The 27,213-nt window shown below is 38.8% G+C and overlaps 2 protein-coding genes across 4 annotated transcripts in view; one reads left to right on the top strand and one right to left on the bottom strand.

Moving 5' to 3' along the window:
* LOC124144194 (phosphoglucomutase-2-like) overlaps window positions 1-411 on the bottom strand; it is a 30,931-nt gene extending 30,520 nt beyond the window's left edge. For 2 of the 3 annotated variants that reach the window (XR_007219100.1, XM_046513482.2), the window contains exon 1: window positions 2-165. Coding sequence is in view for 1 of the 3 variants with exons in the window: in XM_046513482.2 (XP_046369438.2) it covers window positions 2-121 (120 nt within the window). In the remaining 2 variants the exon portion in view is untranslated. Of the gene's footprint in view, window position 1 lies in introns of all 3 variants that reach the window. The other variant, XM_048388106.1, reaches the window with a different exon arrangement.
* Window positions 391-26,472, top strand: LOC124144197 (START domain-containing protein 10-like). Its single transcript, XM_046513487.2, has 6 exons — window positions 391-659; window positions 8,514-8,661; window positions 16,438-16,541; window positions 19,875-19,992; window positions 22,149-22,201; window positions 23,166-26,472. Exons 1-6 carry the CDS (start codon window positions 504-506, stop codon window positions 23,382-23,384), a joined length of 798 nt encoding a protein of 265 aa, XP_046369443.1. The 5' UTR covers window positions 391-503; the 3' UTR covers window positions 23,385-26,472.
* The last annotated feature ends 741 nt before the right edge of the window (window positions 26,473-27,213 follow it).

The following is a 27,213-nucleotide window of genomic DNA, read 5'->3' as shown; positions in this document are numbered from 1 at the left end:
CCCTATCCCATCGCATCCATTCGTCAACTTTTGCGTCAATGTCAGCATTTCCAGTTTCCAGATCATCCATCTCGAACTGTATGGCTGATTTAATTGTACATGCTGTAGCGCTAACTTTCATCAGAAACAAGCCTAAACCGGGCCAGAGAAAAAAATGAAGGTCGCCTACGAGTGTCAAGGTCAAGGCCGATTCTATACATTTACAGATTTACACTGTCAATCCTTAAAATTGTTCTTTTGAGAATTGTACTGATTAACTATTTATTATGTATGTCCACTTTTGCCGAAATGGTTTAGTTAAATATAAAGGATGTGGTAATGTAAGTTCAAACGACGTGTAGTTTACGACACCAGATTGACACACGACAATACATACCAGTTTACGGTAGCGACTGTCGAGTCAACACACCTGACAGGTACTCGCTCGTCGACGACACCGAAGTTAGGGTTAGCATTTGGCAAAGCAAGAATATATCAAATAGGTAACCTCAAGATACCTCAAAATGGAAATCGGCGAGGTGAGGGTGGCGGAAGATGCCGATTTCAGAAAACTTCAAACGATGTGTGACGATCATTCTGACTGGAAACTAGAAATCAATAAACAGAGCACGACGGTGTGGACGAAAACAAACGATGTGTCAAATTTCAAAATGGTTAAGGTGAGTCATTTTTATGTATAGTGATTAACCTGACAATCACTCCTTTGATTTGGACTCCGTGACATGTGTGCGTTTACTGGAAATTATAATACTGTTTTGACTCAGACCAGTCTACATGATAACCGGTGTTTATATAGATATGAGAGTTGTTATGTACTTTCGTAAGGGTAGAGGAATTGTTTCCCATTGCTCATCATTAGGAAAGTTAATTCTACATATGGCCATAGTTATGCCTGTTGTGGTACATTTCTGTACTTACCTACCATCAATGTACATCCCTGTCCCGTAGCTATGGTTACCGTAACCCCTTTTCTGTTCATTGTTTAATATCAGTTTTTCTATCTTCATGTGCCCATGTCCTATTTTAATTCTTATGACGACATTGCTGGCATTTCAAGGGATGGGTGATTCAAAACATATATGCCTATTCATATCGGTAGGCATGGTTGGTGCGGGCTAAAACGGCACCTCAGCAAAACAGCTCCAATTTCCTCTGGTGGAAACGACACCTCACGTGTGAAAACAGGAACTGATTGTCGTGGGAAAACGGCACCTCATATGTTTATTAACAATAAGAATTATTTATGTAGTAGTATATATGCTTTATTCATTGGTGATATTCATTTATTCTTTATTTCTATTATAGTTACCATTGTCATCTATCAGCAATCAGTCAACAGGGTAACATTACTATTTCTTAATAGCGCCTTGTAAATTACAGTTACACCTGTTAGTTGTTACAACAATATTAATTAATATAGCAGTACCAGTACAGGGTATACAGCAATATATGTTACTACTTGGGACTATGAATTATCCTGGAAGAAAAGTCTAGACTGCCAATATGCGGTGAAAGATAAATTACAGTGCACCTCCTACATCTCTGATTCACTAATAATCATACTTCTATTTCTAAATCATTTTTAATCACTTACCCCCAAATATGTATTCTTTATTTCATTGAAAGCGATTTTTAGTAAGCATTACAGATTTACATCATGTACATGAGATTGAAAACAAAACTGGAACAAATTTTCTAAAACAATATGTCAGTCCCCAGGAAAACAAACTGGTTATTGTTTTGACCTAGAGCATTTATTATATACCCAAGACATTGCATTACCATACATTCTACACCTCACCTGGCAGGCAATTCATTAGTTTATTCCATTCTACTTTCGAACCTGATTCACAAACCAAACTCAGTAAGATATCAGCATTGGGACCAATAATTTCCACCCATGACTCGATAATGAAGTTTGTGATGGATCATCTTTCAATAGAATGTCATTTTAATGAATTTGTGGATTATTTAACTAGAATATGAACATTATCAATTTCATGATGAAAAGTACAATGTCTGAGAACAGACAGAATTTTAGTACCTGTTGCTGTTGTGATGTTTCCCAGTGATCCATTTTACATTGATGAAGGACATGGAGAAGGAATGCTCTTGAATGACATTACAGTGCTGTAACTAAACACATGCACCAGAAGAAATTACATGTACATCCAATCCTTTGTGGTGAGGAGTAAAATCCTTCATGTTTTGTTCCTGTTGTAAAACTGTCCATCAGTTTGACAGATGTTTATACAACGCAATATGTCCACAGGTGTGTACCACTAGCAAGGATACATATAGGTTGTATCATCTGATCTACAATAGGTTGTATCGTCTGATCACAATATGTCTACAGGTGTGTGCCACTAGCAAGGATACATATAGGTTGTATCGTCTGATCTAGTGTATGAGGAATATATAGCTTGTATCGTCTGATCTAGTGTATAAGGGATATATAGCTTGTATCGTCTGATCTAGTGTATGAGGGATCTATAGCTTGTATCGTCTGATCTGGTGTATAAGGGATATATAGGTTGTATCATCTGATCTAGTATATGAGGGATGTATAGCTTGTATCGTCTGATCTGGTGTATAAGGGATATATAGGTTGTATCATCTGATCTAGTATATGAGGGATGTATAGCTTGTATCGTCTGATCTAGTGTATAAGGGATATATAGGTTGTATCGCCTGATCTGGTGTATAAGGAATATATAGGTTGTATCATCTGATCTAGTGTATAAGTGATATATAGGTTGTATCATCCTATCTGGTGTATGAGGGATGTAAAGCTTGTATCATCTGATCTAGTGTATAAGGGATATATAGCTTGTATCGTCTGATCTAGTGTATGAGGGATATATAGCTTGTATCGTCTGATCTAGTGTATGAGGGATATATAGCTTGTATCGTCTGATCTAGTGTGTAAGGGATATATAGCTTGTATCATCTGATCTAGTGTATAAGGGATATACAGCTTGAAAGTTGTATCGTCTGATCTAGTGTATAAGGGATATATAGCTTGTATCGTCTGATCTAGTGTATAAGGGATATATAGCTTGTATCGTCTGATCTAGTGTATTGCATGTATAACACGAATAAGGAAGTGCATTGTTGTTAATTGACTTATCATGTTTGATAAATGACTGGTTTTTAAGAGGATGTGTGCGAACAATGAACAATGGTCTGGCTTCATAGTGGAGGAAGTCAGATGTGACAATCAGGACACACAAAGGCTGAGTGAGTTTGGTTTGATACTGCTTTGAACAGTATTTCAGTTTTATCACAACATATCAGCTTGTGGGGGGAAGTTAAAAGTGATGAAGGCGTTCGATCTTGTAGATGTTACCACTTTTTTAAAACCCACCAGCACAGGTATGGGTCTGTAAAAAACTTGGAGCATAGTCAGGGCGGACCAGGATGCAGACCAGCAGTGGTAAGTTTCTGGCATGCAGATCAGATGCTGCTGGAGTGTAATTCTACAAAGTTAATTGCAGTGCCTTAGATGACTAGGTCACCAGTGCCCCCTGGACACACAGACAATTGTAGTCATTTTGAGTGAACCTGACAACCAAAGCATCAAATCTCCAGTGATGTAATAATCCATGTTATGATGATAATTATGGCCTCTTATATGGTGCTAACCTCTACACTTAAATGTGCTCAAAGCACATAAATGTCAATATGTATTAATATTTAAAAGTCAAAGGAAACAGGTGTGTCTTTAGCTGATTCTGGAATTGTTCAAAGGGACCTTAAATCTACAAGAAGTGAATTCCACTCTGCAGCTGCATTATGGGAGCAGTACCTCGCTCCTATTTACAAAAGATATATGGAACTCCTCCATGTCGGGCTGTAACCATGGCAACAATACACTTTGTTGCGATAGAATACTATTCTCACTAATAACATGATACTATACAATGTGAAATTCAACATGTGACATGTTGAGGAAACGTTTCCATTATCAAAGAAAATGAACCCAACTGAAACAGGTTTACTTGATTTGAGTCCATAAGACAGTGTCTAGGACAGCATGTTTATTGTTTATCATCATGTTTGTTAGGGTGAGTGTATTGGCACATAAATCATATTGCAATATATCGCAATACAGCTCTCGGTATTGTGATACATTTTTCAATACATATTTGGGCACAAATTATTATAATTTGTAGCAGGATCATGAGGGGAATATGGGGTTTTATGCATCCCACGTTAGGTTTTATACCTCTTGTATCTGGCTCGTATAAAAACCATTGTACGCTGAGTGATCCTGCTACAATGAATTTATGTAACCAACATGTTTTAATATGACATTGTTAAAGAATTTAAACAAATTAAATATTGATAGAAAACAGCTGTTTAATTGAGCTGGAGTAAGCTTGCACTATGCCACATGACTTTCATTACCGGTAACTCAGAAAAAGCGTGCCGCCTTTTGCTTTGAGGTGGGGTATAGGGATTTATTCTGTCTCTCCCCTGACCTGCCATAGGTTGGGGTATAAGAGATTTATTTCCCCACTGAGAAAAGTATTCCCCTTCAAGGATCGATACATAGTATTTTATCAAGATCACGTGGACCAATCAGATCTCATCATTCTGACATGAAGGCATGATAAATATATTTGTACTGTTCAACATGTTCAAATGGTACTTCTTCATTCAATAATCCAGACTTCAAATTGGAAGATGGGTAGTATGGATAAACAAGACTACCTCTTTAGTCATCAATATGGAATCTTAATGTAAACAGCATCAAGCATGTGCTGTTTAAATGGTTTATATAGGAACCCAGTCCATCCAAATGCCTCATGTTAGTAGATATTATTTATATAATTATATATTACTTTTTTTGGACTATCAGAAAATATCAACATGATCAATACACAAGGGTTGTATTGCGATATAGCGGTATTCCGGTTATAATGAACACTGCTAATGTTGATACTAATATCAAATGAATATATGTCTTCTATTGATACGTGACCTACCAAAATGGTACCCATATACTGATGGGCTCAACATGCAGTGTATGCAATAAACTTAAATGCAACGTTAAACCCCATCAACTGATCAATGCTCATTTGACCTCACCACATTATCATGAATATAGTTTCCAACTAGGGCTGGGACGAGTCCAAATTTACGACCCGGGTACCCACCACCCTATTACCTGACCCTACCCGGGTACCCGTTGTAGATATTAAGAGATAGGTACAAACTGTCCGATATGGAAAAGTTTGACCTTAGCCCTGGCAAAATGTATTTAGATACACATGTAAAATGATCTAGTCATGCATACACTGAAGTTTTATCTTTATTCAAACATATGAAAGTCAGAAGGAATTGGTGCATTGTCAGAAAGAAATGGGAACATTAGTGACTTATAGTGTAACTATAGAGTTGTAGATAATTTTTGTCATTAAACAATATATCACATGACTAACCACGTGTTCAGGTAGTCCTGTGGGTACCCGGGTCCTAGTCAGGACCCACCCGACCCAAGTTACCCGTCCCAGGCTTATTTCCAACACTGTGCCTTTGACAACAATATAACAACTCTTTCCCTTATTTACACTGCTTAAAATTACAAAATTGTATTTCCTAGGCTTAATGTTGATTCAAATCTGCATGCCAGCTAATAAATACTGATTTGATGTGAGCACATGTTGAAACAGCTGCCCATAGTATGTATTTGACTTGCTATTATCATGATTATGGCTCTGTGCATCCAACAACAAAGGCATTATTGATTTATTTTCCAATTCACATGATGAAAGGGATAAAGAATATTTTATTAAGCATCAAGAATTGGATATCGGACATGGTTCAAGGCCTGGTGCAATTTATTTCCTTGCAGATGTGTTGTGTTGTGATAATGTTTGTTCTTACATGCTATGAGGGGCGGTCGGGTAGCTTTGTGGTTAAAGCGTTCGCTCGTTGTGCCGAAGACCCAGGTTCGATCCCCGACATGGGTACAATCTGTGAAGCCTACTTCTGGTGTCCCCCGCCATGACATTGCTGGAATTTTGCTAAAATCAGTGTAAAACCATACTCACTCACTCACTCTTGCATGCTATGATATAATGTATACTCCGAGCATGGTGAGTTTGAGGAAGCTAGTAATAATGTAAAATATAACTGTGGTAACTCGAAAATGATGTGGTTAACTTGTAAATCCACAGTGAATAAATTTGAAAATTATTGTATTTCACATAACACATGCAAATGGGGTGAGATGTAAGAAATTACTATGCACAATTTCTCATTACACCTTTAAATCTGAAATTAACAACACTTTGCAAAAGCATTGGAGCTCAATTTGAGCACAGACATTTTAGACATTAACCAACATTAACCTCAATCATTATCATTAATAGATTTTTCTATGTTTGACCAATTCCCCAAACAGGTATTGTTTCAAACTTTCATAAACCAATCAAATTTGGCAGTTACATTATCTTACCACAGGTAACCATGGTAACAACATTCGCTCACCCCTTATTCACCCTTTTCAAAATATTTTGGTTATTAAAAGGTGTAACTTCTGGTGACAAGGTTGGGGCTTGTCAGCTATTATTGGATTTGAAATCATTCCTACTGATAGGAATCACATGCTCTGCATTGAAAACAATGAAATGATAGATATGGTAGAATTACTGTAATGTTGTACAGTGAACATGTTGAAAGTTACCATCAGTTATGACTGATTTTGGCAACATGCAAATGTCACATTCATAACCTAAAGTAAAATGAGGTTTAATGTCCCATTTAAGATTATCGCATTTATAAGGGGACATGTGTGTGTATGTGGCCACTTGTGCTGTTCAGACTAATGCTGGTTTTATAGTGAGGGCCTGCTGAGATCCCCTGCCACAGTTTGCCTACTCAGCCCCATGACATAGAACTGTTTGGATCATTCGAATCATGTTTTGATGAATGTCACTACGACTCCACAAGCACCAGCTGCTTGGGTTATAAATAGGATATTTATCATCGTTTTAATGAATTTAATTTCACATACCAGTGCTTGTATAAATTTGAAAACAAAATAATAGATAATATTCCCGGACAATAATAGATGATATTCCCGAGAGAAACTGGATTGTTCCCATCCTTCCTTTTATCCTAGTTAGGATAAATTTGATATATACCAGGGGTATACATATTCGTGAAAATGTTTACATTGTGTACTACATGTAGACAGGATTATTTATCCTGATTAATAATGGTAGTCCATGGGCAGGTATTTTCCTAGTTGTGGATATACATAATAATTTTCGAATATAAATTTCATTTCTTAGTTTTTCCATCATGTTTATATAACAATTATTAGTATTTAAATTGCCATGACACTTGACCATATTGACACAAAGGTTTTATTGGAAATGTTCTACAGGTTGATGAGTTAGTTTCCATGGTTACCATTGTTACAAAAGTTGTTTGAGATAAATTTATTCTTCAACATCTTATATTATACTGACACATGTTGACGCACAATTTTCAAGTTTCTTTATTTTTATATCTATATATATAGCGCTTATTTTGTATTTGTTACTATTACAAATACTGATGAAAATGTTAAATGCTAAAATGAATGATGTTAATGATGAAAATGTTAAAATATTTACAATGTCTGTAATTGTCTGTGCAGCTTTATACTTATTATCTCAAGTGAGAGTCAAGTGAGCGTGTGCCTTGTCTGACATCTGTCGTCCGTCATGTGTCATGAACACCTTGTCATCAGAAAGCACTGGACCAGTGAAGCTGAAACTTCACACACTGGTTCCCACCAATGATGACACCCTAATTTATTCCACATGTTCAACCATATTGAAAAAACATACTTATGGCCATCACTCTTCCGTTTTTGATCAAATTGTAATGAAAATTGGGTACATGTGTAGTCACTAGTGGTGCTCAACTTCTGTATTCCGTGTTTTGTATTAACAAAAATTTGTTTACCCTGCTTTGACTTTTGCACAGCTCTTAAAGTCTCTCAAAATGCAATTCCTCCTTCTGAAAAGATCATCTTCTCCAAAATCATTGAACCAATGAAGCCAAGACATCACATGCATATACCCACCAGTGATAACATGTGAATTTCTTCAAGAGGTTCAAATCTGATTTTCTGTATGTCTGCAACCTTATATTGGCTCTTGAATTCTCACATAATGCATACTTGCATTGTAACATCTTCTCTGAAATTGCCACACTGAGGGAGCTGAACTCTTTATTATGTTTATGGTGACATATTTTGTACAAATTATTTGATTTTTAGTCAGTTATAATTTATGTAGAAAATATTTGTATGTCAACGCTGACAGCAACTTTTGTTAAGCATGTTAAGTGTCTGTCTTTGTTGACATTTTACACTGTTGGCAACATATCCAGGTGAGCTACAGTGTCATGGAAATATTTATTGCTGAACAGCATCACAAAGAATGTCTATTATTATCTAAAAAAGCCAAGTATTATATCAATATGATTATAGCATGTTATGACTTTTGTAGGTTCGCACAATATTTGACGACATTGATGCCTCAACATTGTATGATGTCCTTCACGATCCACTGTACAGGAAGACTTGGGATCAAACAATGCTGGAAGGCTACGAGATCTGCGTCATTAACCCTTTCAATGACATTGGCTACTATGCAAGTAAGATGATTAAAATACTTAGTGTTCCTCTGACTTTATGAATTTATCACTTTTTTTCATAATTCAAGCAAGCACTTACCACTGAAATAAATAAACAAACAAACACAAAATATTTTGAAAGCTACACCATGTTTGCTGATGTTAAAAAGAGAGTTTGAATGTGTTTACTAAATATGTAGTAAATCCAAGGACTTGTCACTTCTAAACCCTCCCTGAACAGATTGGATCTGTTGCCATGGTTACCATGGTTTTCTATAGATTTCTCTCTCCAGATTCAGCTTTTTCCTTAACCAAACAGAGAACTGGACCCATTTCCCTGGTTGTTATATTAGGCCTTTTCAGTCTGCAACTTTAGCAGGGCAGTGGGGTAGCCTGGTAGGTAAAGTGTTCACTTGTCACATCAAAGGCCGGGGTTCAATTCCCGACACGGGTACAATCGGAGAAGCCCATTTCTGGTGTCCCCCGTCGTGATGTTGCTGGAATATTGCTAAAAGCAGAGTAAATCCATACTCACTCACTGCAACTTTGGCCACTAGTCTGATGCCAGTTTAATAAAGTGCAGTTTGGCCTAGTAATCAATGCTAATAGTCCATGTAACATGTATAATAACACTAAAATCTACATGCTAAATATGATACTAAGAGCCAAACTTGGGCTAGTTGACTAACTAGTGTTTGGCACAGTGTCAACTGGTTTGATGCATATGACCAGGGTGAATTTAAGAACAACATTCTACTTGACATTTTGTCCCTACTAAAATAAAAGTCTGTGTCTTTAGCCACTAGTCAGAAGCACAAGTCTAGTGAAATTCTGTGTTGCCTTGTAAGCTCAGGTAATGATAGTCCATAAACTCTATGGACCGACCCTCTATGAGCAGTGATGAGACGACATAACTCCATATTAAGTATTCTGCCAACATAACACTGCTTGAACATTTTATTTTGGGTTCTACCATGTTAATCAGTCTTTGGACTCCTAGGGCCCTGGTTTGGAATAGGTCCCTGGGGTCCCGGTCCCGTTCAAAGTGATCTTGGCTCTGGTTACGACCAGCACAGCACATATTCTAACCTGGTATCCCCATGGGGTTACGACCAGCACAGATTGCTGGGGACATATTCTAACCCGGTATCCCCATGGGGTTACGACCAGCACAGATTGCTGGGGACATATTCTAACCTGGTATCCCCATGGGGTTACGACCAGCACAGATTGCTGGGGACATATTCTAACCCGGTATCCCCATGGGGTTACGACCAGCACAGATTGCTGGGGACATATTCTAACCGGGTATCCCCATGGGGTTACGACCAGCACAGATTGCTGGGGACATATTCTAACCGGGTATCCCCATGGGGTTATGACCAGCACAGATTGCTGGGGACATATTCTAACCGGGTATCCCCATGGGGTTACGACCAGCACAGATTGCTGGGGACATATTCTAACCGTGTATCCCCATGGGTGTACGACCAGCACAGATTGCTGGGGACATATTCTAACCGGGTATCCCCATGGGGTTACGACCAGCACAGATTGCTGGGGACATATTCTAACCGGGTATCCCCATGGGGTTACGACCAGCACAGATTGCTGGGGACATATTCTAACCTGGTATCCCCATGGGGTTACGACCAGCACAGATTGCTGGGGACATATTCTAACCCGGTATCCCCATGGGGTTACGACCAGCACAGATTGCTGGGGACATATTCTAACCGGGTATCCCCATGGGGTTACGACCAGCACAGATTGCTGGGGACATATTCTAACCCGGTATCCCCATGGGGTTACGACCAGCACAGATTGCTGGGGACATATTCTAACCTGGTATCCCCATGGGGTTACGACCAGCACAGATTGCTGGGGACATATTCTAACCCGGTATCCCCATGGGGTTACGACCAGCACAGATTGCTGGGGACATATTCTAACCGGGTATCCCCATGGGGTTACGACCAGCACAGATTGCTGGGGACATATTCTAACCCGGTATCCCCATGGGGTTACGACCAGCACAGAGTGCTGGGGACATATTCTAACTGGGTATCCCCATGGGGTTACGACCAGCACAGAGTGCTGGGGACATATTCTAACCGGGTATCCCCATGGGGTTACGACCAGCACAGAGTGCTGGGGACATATTCTAACCTGGTATCCCCATGGGGTTACGACCAGCACAGAGTGCTGGGGACATATTCTAACCGGGTATCCCCATGGGGTTATGACCAGCACAGATTGCTGGGGACATATTCTAACCCGGTATCCCCATGGGGTTACGACCAGCACAGATTGCTGGGGACATATTCTAACCGGGTATCCCCATGGGTGTACGACCAGCACAGATTGCTGGGGACATATTCTAACCGGGTATCCCCATGGGGTTATGACCAGCACAGATTGCTGGGGACATATTCTAACCGGGTATCCCCATGGGGTTATGACCAGCACAGATTGCTGGGGACATATTCTAACCGGGTATCCCCATGGGGTTACGACCAGCACAGATTGCTGGGGACATATTCTAACCGGGTATCCCCATGGGTGTACGACCAGCACAGATTGCTGGGGACATATTCTAACCGGGTATCCCCATGGGGTTACGACCAGCACAGATTGCTGGGGACATATTGTAACCGGGTATCCCCATGGGGTTACGATCAACACAGAGTGCTGGGGACATATTGTAACCGGGTATCCCCATGGGGTTACGATCAACACAGAGTGCTTGGGACATATTCTAACCGGGTATCCCCATGAGGTTACGACCAGCACAGATTGCTGGGGACATATTCTAAACTGCTATCCCCATGGGGTTACGACCAGCACAGATTGCTGGGGACATATTCTAACCGTGTATCCCCATGGGGTTACGACCAGCACAGATTGCTGGGGACATATTCTAACCCGGTATCCCCATGGGGTTACGACCAGCACAGATTGCTGGGGACATATTCTAACCGTGTATCCCCATGGGGTTACGACCAGCACAGATTGCTGGGGACATATTCTAACCGTGTATCCCCATGGGGTTACGACCAGCACAGATTGCTGGGGACATATTCTAACCCGGTATCCCCATGGGGTAGTAGAGGTTGTTACCTTTATATCTTTCTTATCAACTTGATAAAAATCCTCAGCTTATGGTTCCAGGAACATTCGAATACTTGTAAGTGTTATGCCTGAATTACTGATGGTTATAACATTTGATGGAATTACCAGGTTAAGACTACAAAAGATAAATTAGATATATATGAATAAATTTAATAATAAAAGATGAAAGAGTAGACGTGTGTAGATGTCTGTGTCCAGAGCATGTGCCAGACTGTGAACTGTCCCAGTTACTGTGACTGTTGATGACGCCAGGTGCATTGAAGATCAAATAACACACTGCTGACACTAGCTGCATGCATCTGTACAGTATGTGCAAGTCACAGATGCAGTGTTAGCAGTGGTATCCATGGTACAAGGGTTGATTGATTAGCATGTACGTTCTCAGTTTCACACAGAAGGAATTACTTAGTAGTGAAATCTTTGGCTTTGGAGATTAGATGATACGGCGATGACCAGCCGGCAAATGGCGAGTGTTATATTACGAGTTCAGTTGCCTGGTTCCAAAGCTTTTGACATCTGATAAAAAAACCACCAGGCACATATCTTGAGATAATGTGGCTCTATTTGAAGCTGATACAGAAAGCGAAACAGTGGAAGTATTTGACATCACCAGCATCAAAGAAGGTAAAGACTGTCACATTAGCTGGAAATTGCCTTCATGTTCTGAGATGCTGGAGCTGTCATCTTCCAAAAAGCCCAGACAATAAACAGAGCATATTATGCTGCATTTACAGGATGAAATTGAGACTTTGAGACGTGGGAAGCTGAGAAAAGGTGTGCTCCTCATCAGGACAATGAGCTCTTTCAGCACCCATCTTATTCTCCTGATCTGACTCCGTCAGACATCTATCAGTCACCAAACATAAACAAAGCTCAAACAGAAACCCATTTAGACTTGAAAGATGATGTCATAGCAGCTGTGTAGAACGTTTTTGGACAGCCAAGAGAAGGTGTGTGTATCAATGTGGAAGGTGGTTATGTTGAAAAACATATCAGCGTTAGAAACTGACAGTTTTCGTCCACTAGTCCTTATAATGATAACATATAGCAAAACCCTTAAAAATGGCAATTTTCTACTAGTCCTTATGATACCTTTACCATTGGGCAGTTTGGCAAGGACTATAGGACTAGTGCCAATTTCTAACCCTGCATATTTTGATGTCTTTAGGTCAAGTCTTTCTATGTGAGGCTTAGAACTTACCACTTACCCCTCTTAAATGGACAGGACATCAACCGTTCTGAAACTTTGTAAACAATACCCCCCCCCCGACCCCCCCGCGAGCTTACACGGCTCTGCTTGCCTTATTCCTCGACAGAATTTTCTGCTCCAGTGACCACACCCCGGTGTGTAGGCTTATCACATGACCCGACTTTTCTCTCCTTCTGAAATAAGAACAGATGGGCCTAATGAAAGCCTTTCAGTGTGCTTTACATATCGTTTTGCATAATTATTTTGACATACTACTACAACTGCGACAGTGAGGTGTATGACAATATGGCTTAACACATCAAAGTGACCATATCACTAGCTCACTGAGGCTTAGATGACAACATGTGGAGGATACACAAATGGAAATAGTTTTTCACGTTTTCGGATATTTTCACAATGAAAGTTATGTTTATCTAAGGGTGTAGACTCGTCCAAAATGAAACCGATTGAAAACACTTATGTGTCATCATGGTCATTGTACCTCAACGGCATGAATTGGTGCTCACAATATCGCTCTGGTCCAGACTTGATTATTTACAGACCAATGTCATATAGATGGAATATTGCTGATTATGGCATTAAACAAGAAGCAAACAAGCTCAGCTCAGAGAGCAAAGTGGTGATGTCAGTGTCTTGACAATCAAATGTTATAATCATACATCAGTTTCTGTGAAGATCTGGGATAGAATAGGTCTTCAGCAACCCATGCTTGCCGTAAAAGACGACTATGCTTGTCATTAGAGGCCACTAACGGGATTAGGTGGTCAGGCTTGCTAACTTGGTTGATGCATGTCATCGATCCCAATTGCGAGGATTGATGCTCATGATATCAATCATTGGATTGTCTGGTCCAGGCTAGTTTATTTACAGACCGCCATCATATAGCTGGAATATTGCGGAGTGCGGCATTAAACAACAAACAACTACAAACATCAGTTTCAATGTTTACCTGTTTCATCATCACTTTTGGATCATATGTGGAATGGTAGGAAGGCATTCTAGTAAATAATCCTGGCATGTCACCATAAGATAATAGTAGGGGTATTATTGTGAACCTACACTGAAAAGGAGAGATGTATTGTTCAATACATCTACTATTACTTAAGTACTATATAAACATAAGAAACCATGGCAACATGACTGAAAGTGGGGTATAAATAAAATGTATACCAATGCTAACAATATATACTCCTCTCAGCATGTTCAGTCATTCAATGAATAATTTATGTAGCATGTGCTGATAGTTGGATACTAATGGAGAGACACTATTGCTACAATTCCTAGAAGATTGGAATTGTTTAAGGATTGTTTGTCTGCTGAGTTGTCAGAAATAACAAAAAAGATGTCGGTCAGCTGGGATGGATCATGGCGAGGATATTCGTGAACGATCATGCAGTCAAAGTGTCTGACATCTCTCAATGTATGCTAAAATGCTGAGTCCAAGATTAAAGGGTCTAAATGATCAAGAATCAACGCTGTTGTATGTATTCGTGCAAGGGAATTTCCAGTGGTTTCCCCAGGAATGTGGAAGTAGTCCGTCAGTGTTTACGTCATTTCAAGACGATCGAGTACAATATTGTGAAAAATGTATGAATGTCGAATTGTGCCGTTCGTACCCTTATGAACATCAGTTTTACAGTCATGTGACATGCTTCTCTTCCAATGGAAAAGCAATATATCGAGTAAACTTCAAATAAAAAGATTATTTGTTTATGCACCTTACCCTAAACATAATATAAAACATCAATGCCAGAGAATAACCAGTCTCAAATTTGTTTTAAACCACAACAAACATTTATATTGGTTCCCTTTTCAATGACGCCTTTCCATATCTGCATCATGATCCAAACTGTCAAATGGTGGGGTTTTCAAACATTCCTACATGAGCAGATGGTGCCTCTAAAAAACTCAAAGGTGAACAGTTGATTAATCATGAGAACTAGATCATGTCATTGTAAATATGCAAGGCCTGAAGAACTTTGGACTTCCTGTCAACATCAAGCTGACAATGCTATGATATTCATGAAATAAGTTCAAAGTGGCGTTGAACCCAACTCTTCCTCTCTTGACACTTGTTTGAGCAAGATGTCTTTGCGTACATGTTGATCAAGTTCTAGTGGTGCCTTTTGAATTTTAAGAATTTTGAACTTTGGTTATATTATGATATTTCAATGGATATCCAACATCTAAATGCCTTGAAAGTGTATTGAAAGAGAATTTATGGATGTCAGCTTCTTTATTATGAGGAACAACGCTTCAACGTTTCAATGCTTACTTCTTCATCAGGTCCATAAATGCTAGGTTGCTGAGATATGTATATATGTACATGTAAGAACAACAAAAGTATTAAGATAACTAAGAAAGCCTGGAGTAGATGTAGACGGGAATGTCCGAGTAACTCTCCATTCCTTAAAAAGGCTTAAAAGAGGCTACTTAAAACTCATCCCTACTTTTACACTTTGACAAAATATTATGTTGTGGAAAATATTTTAAAAATAAACCAGAACTCTTTGTTGTATTTTTACTGCGTGAGTCGACCTTGCGCGATGCACAAGGAATGCGTTCTCTGCCGCTGTTGCACGTGCCCCAAGCTCCATCGCGAGCTGACATTTACAATGCATAGTTCACGGCTCTTCATAATTTCGTTGGGTCCTAAACTAGTATTTATCAATCGCTTTCACATTGTCAATACATGCTGACAGGAATAATAGGAACTATAGAGCCCCGAACAAAGATATATATATTACCTGATATTTTTTTTCTCGTCAAAGGTTTATCTTATTGCTATAAATATGAACATTGTTGTAGGTAACCTGCTCTAACACAAGCTATATGCATATTATTTTGAGCTTCAGAGCACTATGCAAAATTATGAAAATATTTAATAGTTAATTTCACAACATACCTTCATGTGCCGCCGTAGCTGAGGTTGACAATTACAGGTTCTCAAATCAAATGATGCGGGTTTGTACCCTGCTTGCAACACATGTTTTCGGAAAAAATATGAAATTATTCACTTGTCAATAAATGTAAAAAATAGTTCCGCCTATTCCAAGTGGAAATTAATTCAAATGTTGGTTCAAGATAATGTATAGTATAGTTGACAAACAACTCTCCATTCCTGAAAAATAATGGAGCGTTCAAACAATAGGATGACGTCACAGATGTGTTTTAATAGAACTGATCAGTGCTAACTAACCCCCTGCCTTCTATCATGTCTATGTGTCCATTGCTTATTACCAGTAAGCACTAAGTAACTATTGGCTTTGCTTGTTAATATTTCCACTTATTACTCTTTTTGTCTATATATCATGTATATGTACATATATATGCTCTCAGCATCCTATTATGATGAAGGAGTAAGCATATACTCCGAAACGTTATGTTCCTCCTAATAAAAAAGTTGACACCCATCAATTCTCATCACTTCTAAATGCCTATGTTTAATTTTTCAGTTCGGTGCCCCCCTCCAGTGAGGAACCGAGACTTTGTAACCCAACGGTCGTGGCTGGACACTGGTGCAGAGCTGTATATCTTCAACCATTCCGTCAACCATGAGGTAAACATCTTAGAGAGGTGCTAGGCTCGGATGAGAGGCAGTCCTTGCATGTTGGACTTGTGTCATTCAGAACCCATACAACCGTGGGGTTTGAATAGGTTAGAATAGATCCCCACCAACCTATCATAAGATGGATAGGTGACTTTGTTGATTGTGTGCCATTGTACCCAGACGACATGGATTGTTGCTCACAATATCAATGACTGGATTGTCTGTTTGTCTTGATAACTTGTTTTTGCAATTTGCAGAGTTGCATCCCTTAGGCATGCCAGAAACTTGTGATCGTTGGTTCTAATCCTGGTTCCCTCTGATTATGATTCTAGGTTTGTCAGCACCATACCTCCCACATCAAGCTGACACTCCATAACAGATCTGATATATTGTTCAAACCAAAACCACTCACTCAGTCACTTGATAACTTGATTTTTTAAATTCATTTGTGATAATATGAACTGGAATGTTACCATGGTTTCAGGTATAAAGTACATGAGCTGTCACGTCGGCTTTATGAGTAGCATCAAACATGGTGGATGTGCCCGGTATAATGCATGTGTACCAAAATTTCATTCAATATTGGTCACGATATTCCTGAAATATTGCCGATGTGACGTTAAATCATAACTCACTCACTCATTCAATATTGTTTACATTTATTTTGGCGAAATCATTTGTGAAGTGATTGGTAGACTGCACAACTCAACATTATTTACAGTAATCATGGTCAGATTACAGCCATTGACATCTTGAAACAAACTTTATTTGACAGAGAGTGGATATATATATCATAAATGTCATACTTTGACTCATTAAAAGTCTTTTGACTCATTTGTTGTAGTTTGAATATAATATGTCAACATACACTTTTCGCGATAAAGAGCACGGGAGCGTCTACAGTGACTTGTCTCGTTGTTCCATACGTAAAAACATTCCGGCAATAGCTACCACCTGTACAGAAGTCATGCTTATGATTATTATAATTTTAATACACTGTAAACCTTGAAATTAATGCATCTCCAAATTAATGCAACTGCTGACCCCCTTGCCAAAAATGCGACTCAATATCAATGCGACTGCCCCCACCCCATCAACAGTGGTATATCCTTACCTTAATCTTACCTGAAATTATCCAATGAAACATAAATAGCACCGTTTATTAGCGCTGAGTAGAGCACTTCCGTAAAAACAATACACGGTGTTTTCCTAAAAACAACACACAGTTTATATTTTTTTTCTGTCGACTTGCATTAAGGTAGTTTAAAGACAATAAAGTAGTTGAACCAAAAACAGTTCACTGATTGGTATGCGGAGAAGGTGTCTTAATGTTGACAATCATTCTTAATTTCCTAAATACTGAATCTCCCAGAGGGATTTGCGCATTATACTTGGGTGCGTACTATACTCAATAAAATATGGTCTTTTATTGAATTTGATTAGAGATGAATAGAAACGATTGAAATGTAGAATCACACGGTAGGATGGGATTCACTTCTTCTCGCCCTGCACGTGCTGCCACTCATCAATACGAAAGGACAAGTGAATTTTTCGAGCCCTGATGAATGAAACATTCTTCTTCTGATACTTCTGTTGTTTGTTTTTTAATTATGTCAAGGTGATTATTGATTTATTGATCATTAGCAGAATGTACAATGTAGTAGATTCTGTCCTTTCTTGTGTGGAATGCACAACTGAGTATAATGCGTATCTCCCTAGTCTTGGGTACAAGTTTCAGGAAAATTGATATGTGCGCGGCCAAACACAACAATGTGTTAACAAACTTGGTCGATGAAAATGTGATATTACCATTTTAGTTGTATTTACTGTATGCGAGGCATTGTTTTATATGCAGATGATAAGATAAGGTACTGTGTGTATTTGTCTCGTAAGCCAGAAATTCCAATCAGCTGTACACACATTTTCTATTCAATGTCCTGATTCAGTTAAGATATACCACATAATGTAACTAAAAACAATGTTGGGGCAATGATCTGGAGAGGGAACATAAGTACTTAGTACTAGTTTGTTCACAACTTGTGTTTCCCTAAGTTAGCATACATGGTCTAAAACAAGGGGAAAAAACCATTTGTATTCACATATTGTGAATAATAAACAATCAAGCTCTTACTTGACAGAATGTTGTGTTCAGCATGTTCAGTGTTGGTGGTCAGATTCCGGTATACACGCACAAATACTTGAAGCAAACGTCAAGATGAACATAAACTGATGCTTTAATCAGCTTTTGTTTGAATGTTCTAAAGTAGTTTCAGGATCTATCAGCAATGATTAGTCTGTTATTGAAAGTAGTTTTATTCTCCAAACGGCTTTGATTTTTTCACTGACACTTTCTGGGTCATCTAACTGTGAAACAGCAGACACCAAACCTTTTTGTCCTCTTTTCCGTTTTTTATGTCGATCAGTCTTGTCAACCAACTGCTAAAAACATAAAAGCCCTAATTGATAGACAAACATGAGCATTTGTCAATAAACGCTTGTGAGAGGAAAGATACAGACAGGTAGTAACTACAACAGTCAGGTTAATATAGGAAAGGTGACTATGAGTATGTTAATGCATAGAAGGGAGTTACGAGCTATATCATGTTTATCACCAGCTACATCACCAGCTGTCTATAAAACCAGTCCCGGGACTGTCATGCATGACGTGCAGTATCGGTTGCCAGACATTTTATTGATGAAATGGCTTTTTTATCATCTCTATGGAGTGAACTCTTATTTCATATCCTTTCATATTGGACTGTTTTCATATTAAAGTAATTTATGAATGGTACATTATAAACCTAGCTGATCCATCTGGCAAGGTTGCCTTGGGTATTATGATGGCTAGATGAATACCGGTAATATATATTGATATTTCGATTTTCCATATAGAAAATATGTCGTTGTAGTACTGTTTCCCAGTGTAAGCGCTGATCTATCATGTCTGTGATTTGGTTTTCCAAATAATACTTTTATGAAAAATCACTGTAGAAACTATCCTGATTTATTTTATAGATATAATTGTGATTTTAACATGTGTTTAATCTTCTTCATTTTTCTGGCACAAACTATGATGTGGCTAATTTCAGGCCAAATGTTCTATAGGCATTGATACTTTGATACAACAAGTGCAGAGTTATTACCAACAGCAACTAGTCCTCATTATTTCTTGCTTCACACGTAAACTTTTAGTCAAATAATACAGAATTCATGATAAACATATAGAAACATGACAATTGTGCTTTCAAAACATGCGCTCATGTTTCCATATTTTTTGTAATTTGGAAATAACTTATGACTTATCAATCATGCTTATTAATATATTTCACAATTCCATTACAGAAATGCCCACCAAGAAAAGGTTTCATCCGAGGTATTTCATATTTCACGGGTTACATGATTCGTAAGCTGGATAACGACAGATGTCAGCTGACCTACATCTCCCAGTCAGATCCTAAAGGTGAGTCAAAGGTCAAAGGCCAAGGCCAAATGAATCAATAATGTATAAGGGAGTGTCCTTTTGATTTGTATTGGGGGAGTGTGAGGGGATTACTTTTGAGAACCATCTAATTTTTGCCCAGCTGTATCCAACAAAATATTTATTTACTGAGCACCATCAAACAATCTATTCATTTTCACTAATAACACACAAAAAATTAACGTTTAGGTATTTTCACCTCTGCTAACAAACTATTCATTTTGTGGCATATTTCTGAAGAAACTAGTCGTCTAAATGGATGATACCTTACTATGCTTACCGGTAATTTCTTAATCTGATCCATGTTATATTCACTAGCACTTTTCACCAATTCTTTCACCCTTTTTACTAATTTAAGGTTATACAGTGAAACCCTGTTATCTCGAACCAAGCAGGACCATGTTGTAACTTCGACATATCCCGACATTGGAGATAAAGAGGCATGAACATAATATAGTAAGGAAGTTGGGACTGGAGAATAGGTTCGAGTTATTGGTATGTTCGAGGTAACAAGGTTCGATTGTATTAAAAAACAATTTGTGACCCATCGTCCATTTTGTCTGACCGATTTTGTCTGTTTTGTCATTGCAGACTTGTGTCCCTTAGGTGTGGCGTTAGTCTCTAATCGGGCTCTTAGTCACCATATTGTTCTTGTTGGGTTTCATCAATGTCATCGACAGGCATCCGTTAGGCTTTGCTCACACATTTAGGAAATCTTAAGATCGAAGCTGTGTTGAGCTCAACTAACTCTCCATAATCAGTCATTCTCTGTGCCCTAGTGGGGATTACAATTGATGGATCAGATGGTCATATTTAAGGTAGAGGCACAGGTGGTCCAGTTGACTGAAAAGCTGTGTGACAAATCCTATCATTGTGGGTTCAAATCCCGGCCCATCCTGATTATGTTTCTGGGTTTGTCAGCACCATGCCAGTGATCATGGGTTTCACTGACATATACTGGGGTATGGTAACGATATAACACATGTGTCATTTCAGACTTCTTCCCTATCTAGCTGATACACTTTTCAAAGCGGTGTAGACTGTAGAACCACTCACTCACTCACTCACTCACTCACTCACTCACTCACTCACTCACTCACTCACTCACTCACTCACTCACTCACTCACTCTGGTTTATATGGCCATCTGATAGTGAATAAACATTGTGTAGGTGGATCATGTCTATAGTCACCCTTTAACCCTTGACCTCAACATGCTCATGTCAAAGTCACAGGACTAAAGGTATCAGCATTCAGGCCAGACATTGTTGCTAGGTCAGACAGTTGTTGTAGATAGACAGACAATAATGTTATCACAGGGAAATAGATACCAGTTGTATCAGTTGAAAACTCCCATCACCTGATCTCAAGTGCAGTAACCATTAATGTCATCACTAGCATTGAACGATGCTCCAGTGAATATTCATGCCGAACCAAACTAGGAAGAAAAATCCCTGTTATGTAGTTGCTACAGAACAGTGTTGAAAACTGTAAATCATGTAATTGATGTGAAAAATATGAGTGCTTCTTACCAAGTACCTCGTCAGATGTGGTCAGTTTGTTTACACAAGTTGATCAAGCTGTTGTGGCAGTCATGACCTGTGTATGACGATATCTTACGTTAGGGTAATCTTGGAATTTCCAAAAAACACTGCTCACCCACAGGATGAAAATGTCCAGTACAGCAAAAGCAGTCGTGGTGCTCATAACACTACTTTTTTACGCTCATTGGGTTCTGCTAACTCTTGTAACAACACTTTAACTTGTTCAGTCTTAGTTGGTGACCCGACCTATCTTAAAACTGTCAAATGCTGGGTTGTTTCAAACATCTGTGCATGAGCAGATGTTGCAACAAACAAACAACAAATATGCAGAATACCTGCAGTCTTAGAAAGTCGGAAGTAGTTCAGATTTATGAGATACACACCTACACACACCATGACGCACCAGGCCGCACCACGCCACGCCACGCCAAACCAGGCCACACCATGCCACGCCACGCCACGCCACGCCACGCCACACCACGCCACGCCACACCACACCACGCCACACCACGCCACACCACGCCACACACAACATAATATATGCGATGTTAAACCCCATTTCCCCTCCATCTGCACAGTGCTGCTTCTGTTTCAGGCAAGCTGCCATCCTGGGCTGTGAACAAGCTGACACACATGCTGGCCCCAAAGGTGGGTGGTGTCTATTGTTCCCATTAACCGTACACAGCCATTTATAGGTAATTCAATGCCTTTAGGGCGAGGTCGTCGGAGGCAGTTGGAATCATTTCAACTGAAGCATAATATATGTTATATGAAAACAAAGCATTTAATGAACATCATAGCCATCAAAATTGGTACATTATTGATATTTTCTGTGCTTTCAAATTTGAAATATTTCTGTTTTTAGTTACTACATTGTTATGGACAATAATGTTCAGTTCTGTAAACACCTATTGGTCATGGTTGGTGTGATGCATCATAATTTATTTGTGCTGCTGTAAACTTATTCCTGTTACATGTTTTAGTAGTTTTATGCATGGATGTAGAATGAGAATGGAAACAACATGTTTGTTATTTGTTTGTTTGCATGATGTTATTCTTTATGTCATTTAACATTTTCATAAACTTCCTAGAGAAGAAAAGCGATCGCTCATCACACCGAAGACCAGGGTTCGATTCCCGACATGGGTACAATGAGTGAAGCCCATTTCTGGTGTCCCCCGCTTGAATATTGCTGGAATATTGCTAAAAGCGGGATAAAACGATACTCCTTCACTCACTCACTCACTCACTTCTAGAAAAGAAATTATATTCGAAATAAATAAATGGAATATGAATGGCCAACAGACTGGTCAATTAATATGGTCTAGGGGGTGGCCAAGGTTTGTGATTCCCTAATGTACTGAAAATAATGACCTTCTTGTCAACTTGTCACATTTTGGAAGAACCCCCCCCCCAAACATGCCTTTGTACTAATTTTCATAACCCTCCCAAAATATGTGCATTACTTTTCACAACCCTCCCCTAGCAACTGTCATATTTTATGGTGACCCTCCCCTGATTTCCTCTGACACCACCCCTACCCCTACCCCAACCCCCATCCTGTAATAAATGACATTCCCTAACCAAGCAGCATTGCCTTTTTCTTTCCCAGGTTGTGAGCCGGATCTACAAAGCTTGTAAGAAATATAAAGACTGGAAGAGCAAGAACAACCCTCACTTCAAACCTTGGCTCAACGCTGAGCAGATGATGAGTAATTTGCCCCGTCTTGACCCTGCCGCCATCAAGCCCATCAATGCCGGTATTTCCCAGGAGTCTCTTGATGAGGAAGAAGACATAAACGAGGAAGATATACGAATGGAAGATTTTTAGCTTTAGTTGTAGTCAGAGTGTTGTATTATATCAATGACTGGGACCAAGGGTAAATCTGAGGGACAATATCACCAACATCTTGTAAACTGGTATGCGTTGTCTATAAAATATGGACAGTTGCCTTGTTTACTGTTTACAGACACTGGCCTGGTCTAAACCACAGACAACAGGCATCTGCTGATGACATATAAGATCAATGACCAATTCCAAGAAGAGAAAATATGAAGCAAATTTTAGCAGAACCTAATATTTAGGGCATGTTAAAGGTTGAATACTCACTTCTTGGCGGGTCTTGATTTCAATAGTGATGTTTTACATTTTACTGATCAAGATCTGATCTGATCTGCTTTTGTTGGCATATGCTGTTGTCTGAAGATCCTAAGTGACAATGACACCTGTCATCATTATTGGCACCTGTCATTGTCTGTGAAGATCCTAAGTGACAATGGCACCTGTCATCATTATTGGCACCTGTCATTGTCCATGAAGATCCTGAGTGACAATGGCACCTGTCATCATTATTGGCACCTGTCATTGTCCATGAAGATCCTGAGTGACAATGGCACCTGTCATCAATACTGGCACCTGTCATTGTCCATGGAGATCCTGAGTGACAATGGCACCTGTCATCATTATTGGCACCTGTCATTGTCCATGAAGATCCTAAGTGACAATGGCACCTGTCGTCATTATTGGCACCTGTCATTGTCCATGAAGATCCTGAGTGACAATGGCACCTGTCATCATTATTGGCACCTGTCATTGTCCATGAAGATCCTGAGTGACAATGGTACCTGTCATCAATACTGGCACCTGTCATTGTCTGTGAAGATCCTAAGTGACAATGGCACCTGTCATCATTATTGGCACCTGTCATTGTCCATGAAGATCCTAGGTGACAATGGCACCTGTCATTGTCCATGAAGATCCTGAGTGACAATGGTACCTGTCATCATTATTGGCATCTGTCATTGTATGTGAAGATCCTGAGTGACAATGGCACCTGTCATCATTATTGGCACCTGTCATTGTCTGTGTAGACCAGGGTAGGTTCAACATGCTGTCTGTTTTCTTCTCTCTCTATAGTTCTCCTACTTTCATAGCAATAAGGGGGAAAGGTTTGGGTTGTAGAATATGTTTTAAAGAGTTATCACATGACATACCATAGTTCAGAAATTGATAATCCTTGGGTTTCTTTAATATTATCCAAAAGGTTGGTTTTCTCAAGGAAAGCTACAAGAAGATGCTGAACATCTAGCTACTAAACATTATTTTGGTTCTCAGGCAGTGGCAAAAGCACCCACATAAATAAACCTTTTTACTCTAATTAACACACATTTGCTAATTAGGTCACCTTACTGTAAACACTAATCATTCTTTAGTCATTGCCTGAGAATCATTTTTTTTTAATTCAAATGTATAATAGATTATATACCATGCACTTAAATTAAGTGAAAATTCAAATTTTATTTGTCAAATTTTCATAGGGATTTTTAATAGGGACACACCATTTAATATTTTGGGAGCGCTGCCTTTGTTAGCAACAAGCTATTTGTGTGGTCACTGCTTCGGAAGACTCAATTATTTTCTTTGAAAAGGGGAGCTGAAAAAGTTAATTCTTTTTTTTCAGGACATCAGCATGGATCTATTTTGGGTGGTAAAGCCTGGGGACAAATTATTGTCTGGAACAAATTATTATTTGATAAGAATTCAGAGGCTCCTCCAGAATATGAAATGGTTGGTCCCTTTGAGACCACTAGAGAAAATATTTTCCTCATCCACAAGTATTAAATCATGTTTTCATTTAGATGTGAATCTATGGAAAATGTAATATTACATATATTGATGTAAACAAAAATAGTTGTTTACGTGCATGACAGAAGGTCATGAAATGGGTTATAAATGGACTTCTGTTTTGAATTCAATGCCAGCTTTGGTGAAAGAGTTTTGTTATAACCTCCCAGTTGCTTGTTAGGAGTATTCTCTGTCTTCTCTACAATGTACATGTATCCACCAGGGATACGCCTCGTGACGTGATCTTAACGCTACGATCAGCGTAAGTTTAACTTTGGGAGTAGCTTCGGTCGTAGTGCTAAGATCACTTTATGGACAAGGCCCAGGTCATATTGGGTTGGACAAAGTTTATTATAGCTGTTTATCATCTAAAAAATGCCATGTCATCAGAAAATAAGTGCTGTGTCAGCACAAAAAAGGCTTTGTCATGATAGTGTACTTGCCTTTTCATTGTTATTTACAGATAAATGTCAGCAGTATACTTAGGCGTGTGGGTTACACCGAAGTGGTAAACGTCAATGACCTGCACCACTTTAGGCTTCCTCGCGAATTACGATGACATGCTGTATGTTTGAAGAGAATTTAAACCCAATTCACTCACTAAGTCATAGAGAAAGAGAATTTCTTTCGCCATACAAAACAACTATATATTAATGTTCTTAGCAGATTACTTTAGACTATGTATGTTGTATTAACCTATCTACTGTCTCAGTCCATTGTTTCTTTCAACTGTCTCAGTACAGCGTTTCTTTCAACTGTCCTAGACAGATAGTATTTATCAAGACTTTACACCTGCCTCTTGTAAATGTATACCAATTAATATTTATCTGTTAGAGCCTATTTAGGCCTATTTGAGCCTACTTGAGTCCCAGGAATTATTCTGTTGTAGAAAGCCCCTGACTGAAGGTATACATATTTTTGTATGTGAGGTTATACGTGTAAGGACGTTTCATATTGTGTATTTTGCTGCCTTTTATGCAGCTTTAAAAATCAACATTTGTTTACATGTATGTGAGTTGGTGTCTATTATGACTCAACTTTTGATGCGTTTTGCATTAACATTTCAGATCACAATTGTTTCCTTGGAATGAATACAAACTGGAGGTGTCTATTGTGTGCATGGGTTGACAGTGTATAGTGTTATGAATAATATCTTTAAGTGGCATTTAAGAAGCTGTAGTATCAGTGAAGATGCAATCTCATTAAATTCAGATCTTAGTTTTCGCTACCGCTAAACAAAGATTTGAGGACATCTCATTACGGGTCACTTCAGAACAACCTTTCGCAAATTTTGACCAACCAATGAAATGACTGACAAGAAATCAACCTTAGCCGATCAGAAGGCAGCTTTCTTGAGCTTTACGACACCAGTTTCAAACTGGCGTCTACGCTTCGAAACATATTTTGACATATTCTTGATTAAAAAAATTAAAACTGATAAGAAGAATATTCTGGAATGGCTTATAGATGGCCTAGATTGTATGGATATAATCATAAAACCTGTAACTGTCATTCGGGATACACCGTGTTAAATATTTCGTGGTTGCATGATTAGAAAACACATTCCGACTGTCACTTTCATGATCTGGTAAGCGACGCTCTGATTGGTTGGATGAAAGGTCGTCCTGACGTGACCCTTAATGGGATGTCCTCAGATCTTTGTTTGGCGGTAGCGAGAACTAAGATCTGATTTTAATGAGATTGGTGAAGATGTAGTTTTCTTGTAGATTCCAACTTCTATATTCTGTCAATGCGAGGTTTCCTTATTAAGGTACTAGCATCTGTACCAAAATGTTGCATTGAAATAATAAAGAAGTTGAAATCCGTAAGTAAAGTCTGCCTTCAGTGTTATAAATAGTTCTCTTATTTTCATTCTTGAAGATATTTTGTTAGCATTGATGGTACAGGGATTTATCTGGTTGTTCCCAGAGGCTGATACTCGGTCCAGGTCTAAAGAAAATACTGGTAATAATTCCAAAGTAATATTAAAAGTTTCAGATTGTTATAATTATTACTCTGTTTTAGGTTTGCAATA

Source organism: Haliotis rufescens, unplaced genomic scaffold (genome assembly GCF_023055435.1).
Source record: "Haliotis rufescens isolate VD_foot unplaced genomic scaffold, xgHalRufe1.0.p SCAF_7, whole genome shotgun sequence".
Lineage (NCBI taxonomy): Eukaryota > Metazoa > Mollusca > Gastropoda > Lepetellida > Haliotidae > Haliotis > Haliotis rufescens.
This window is presented reverse-complemented; position numbering and strand designations above follow the sequence as displayed.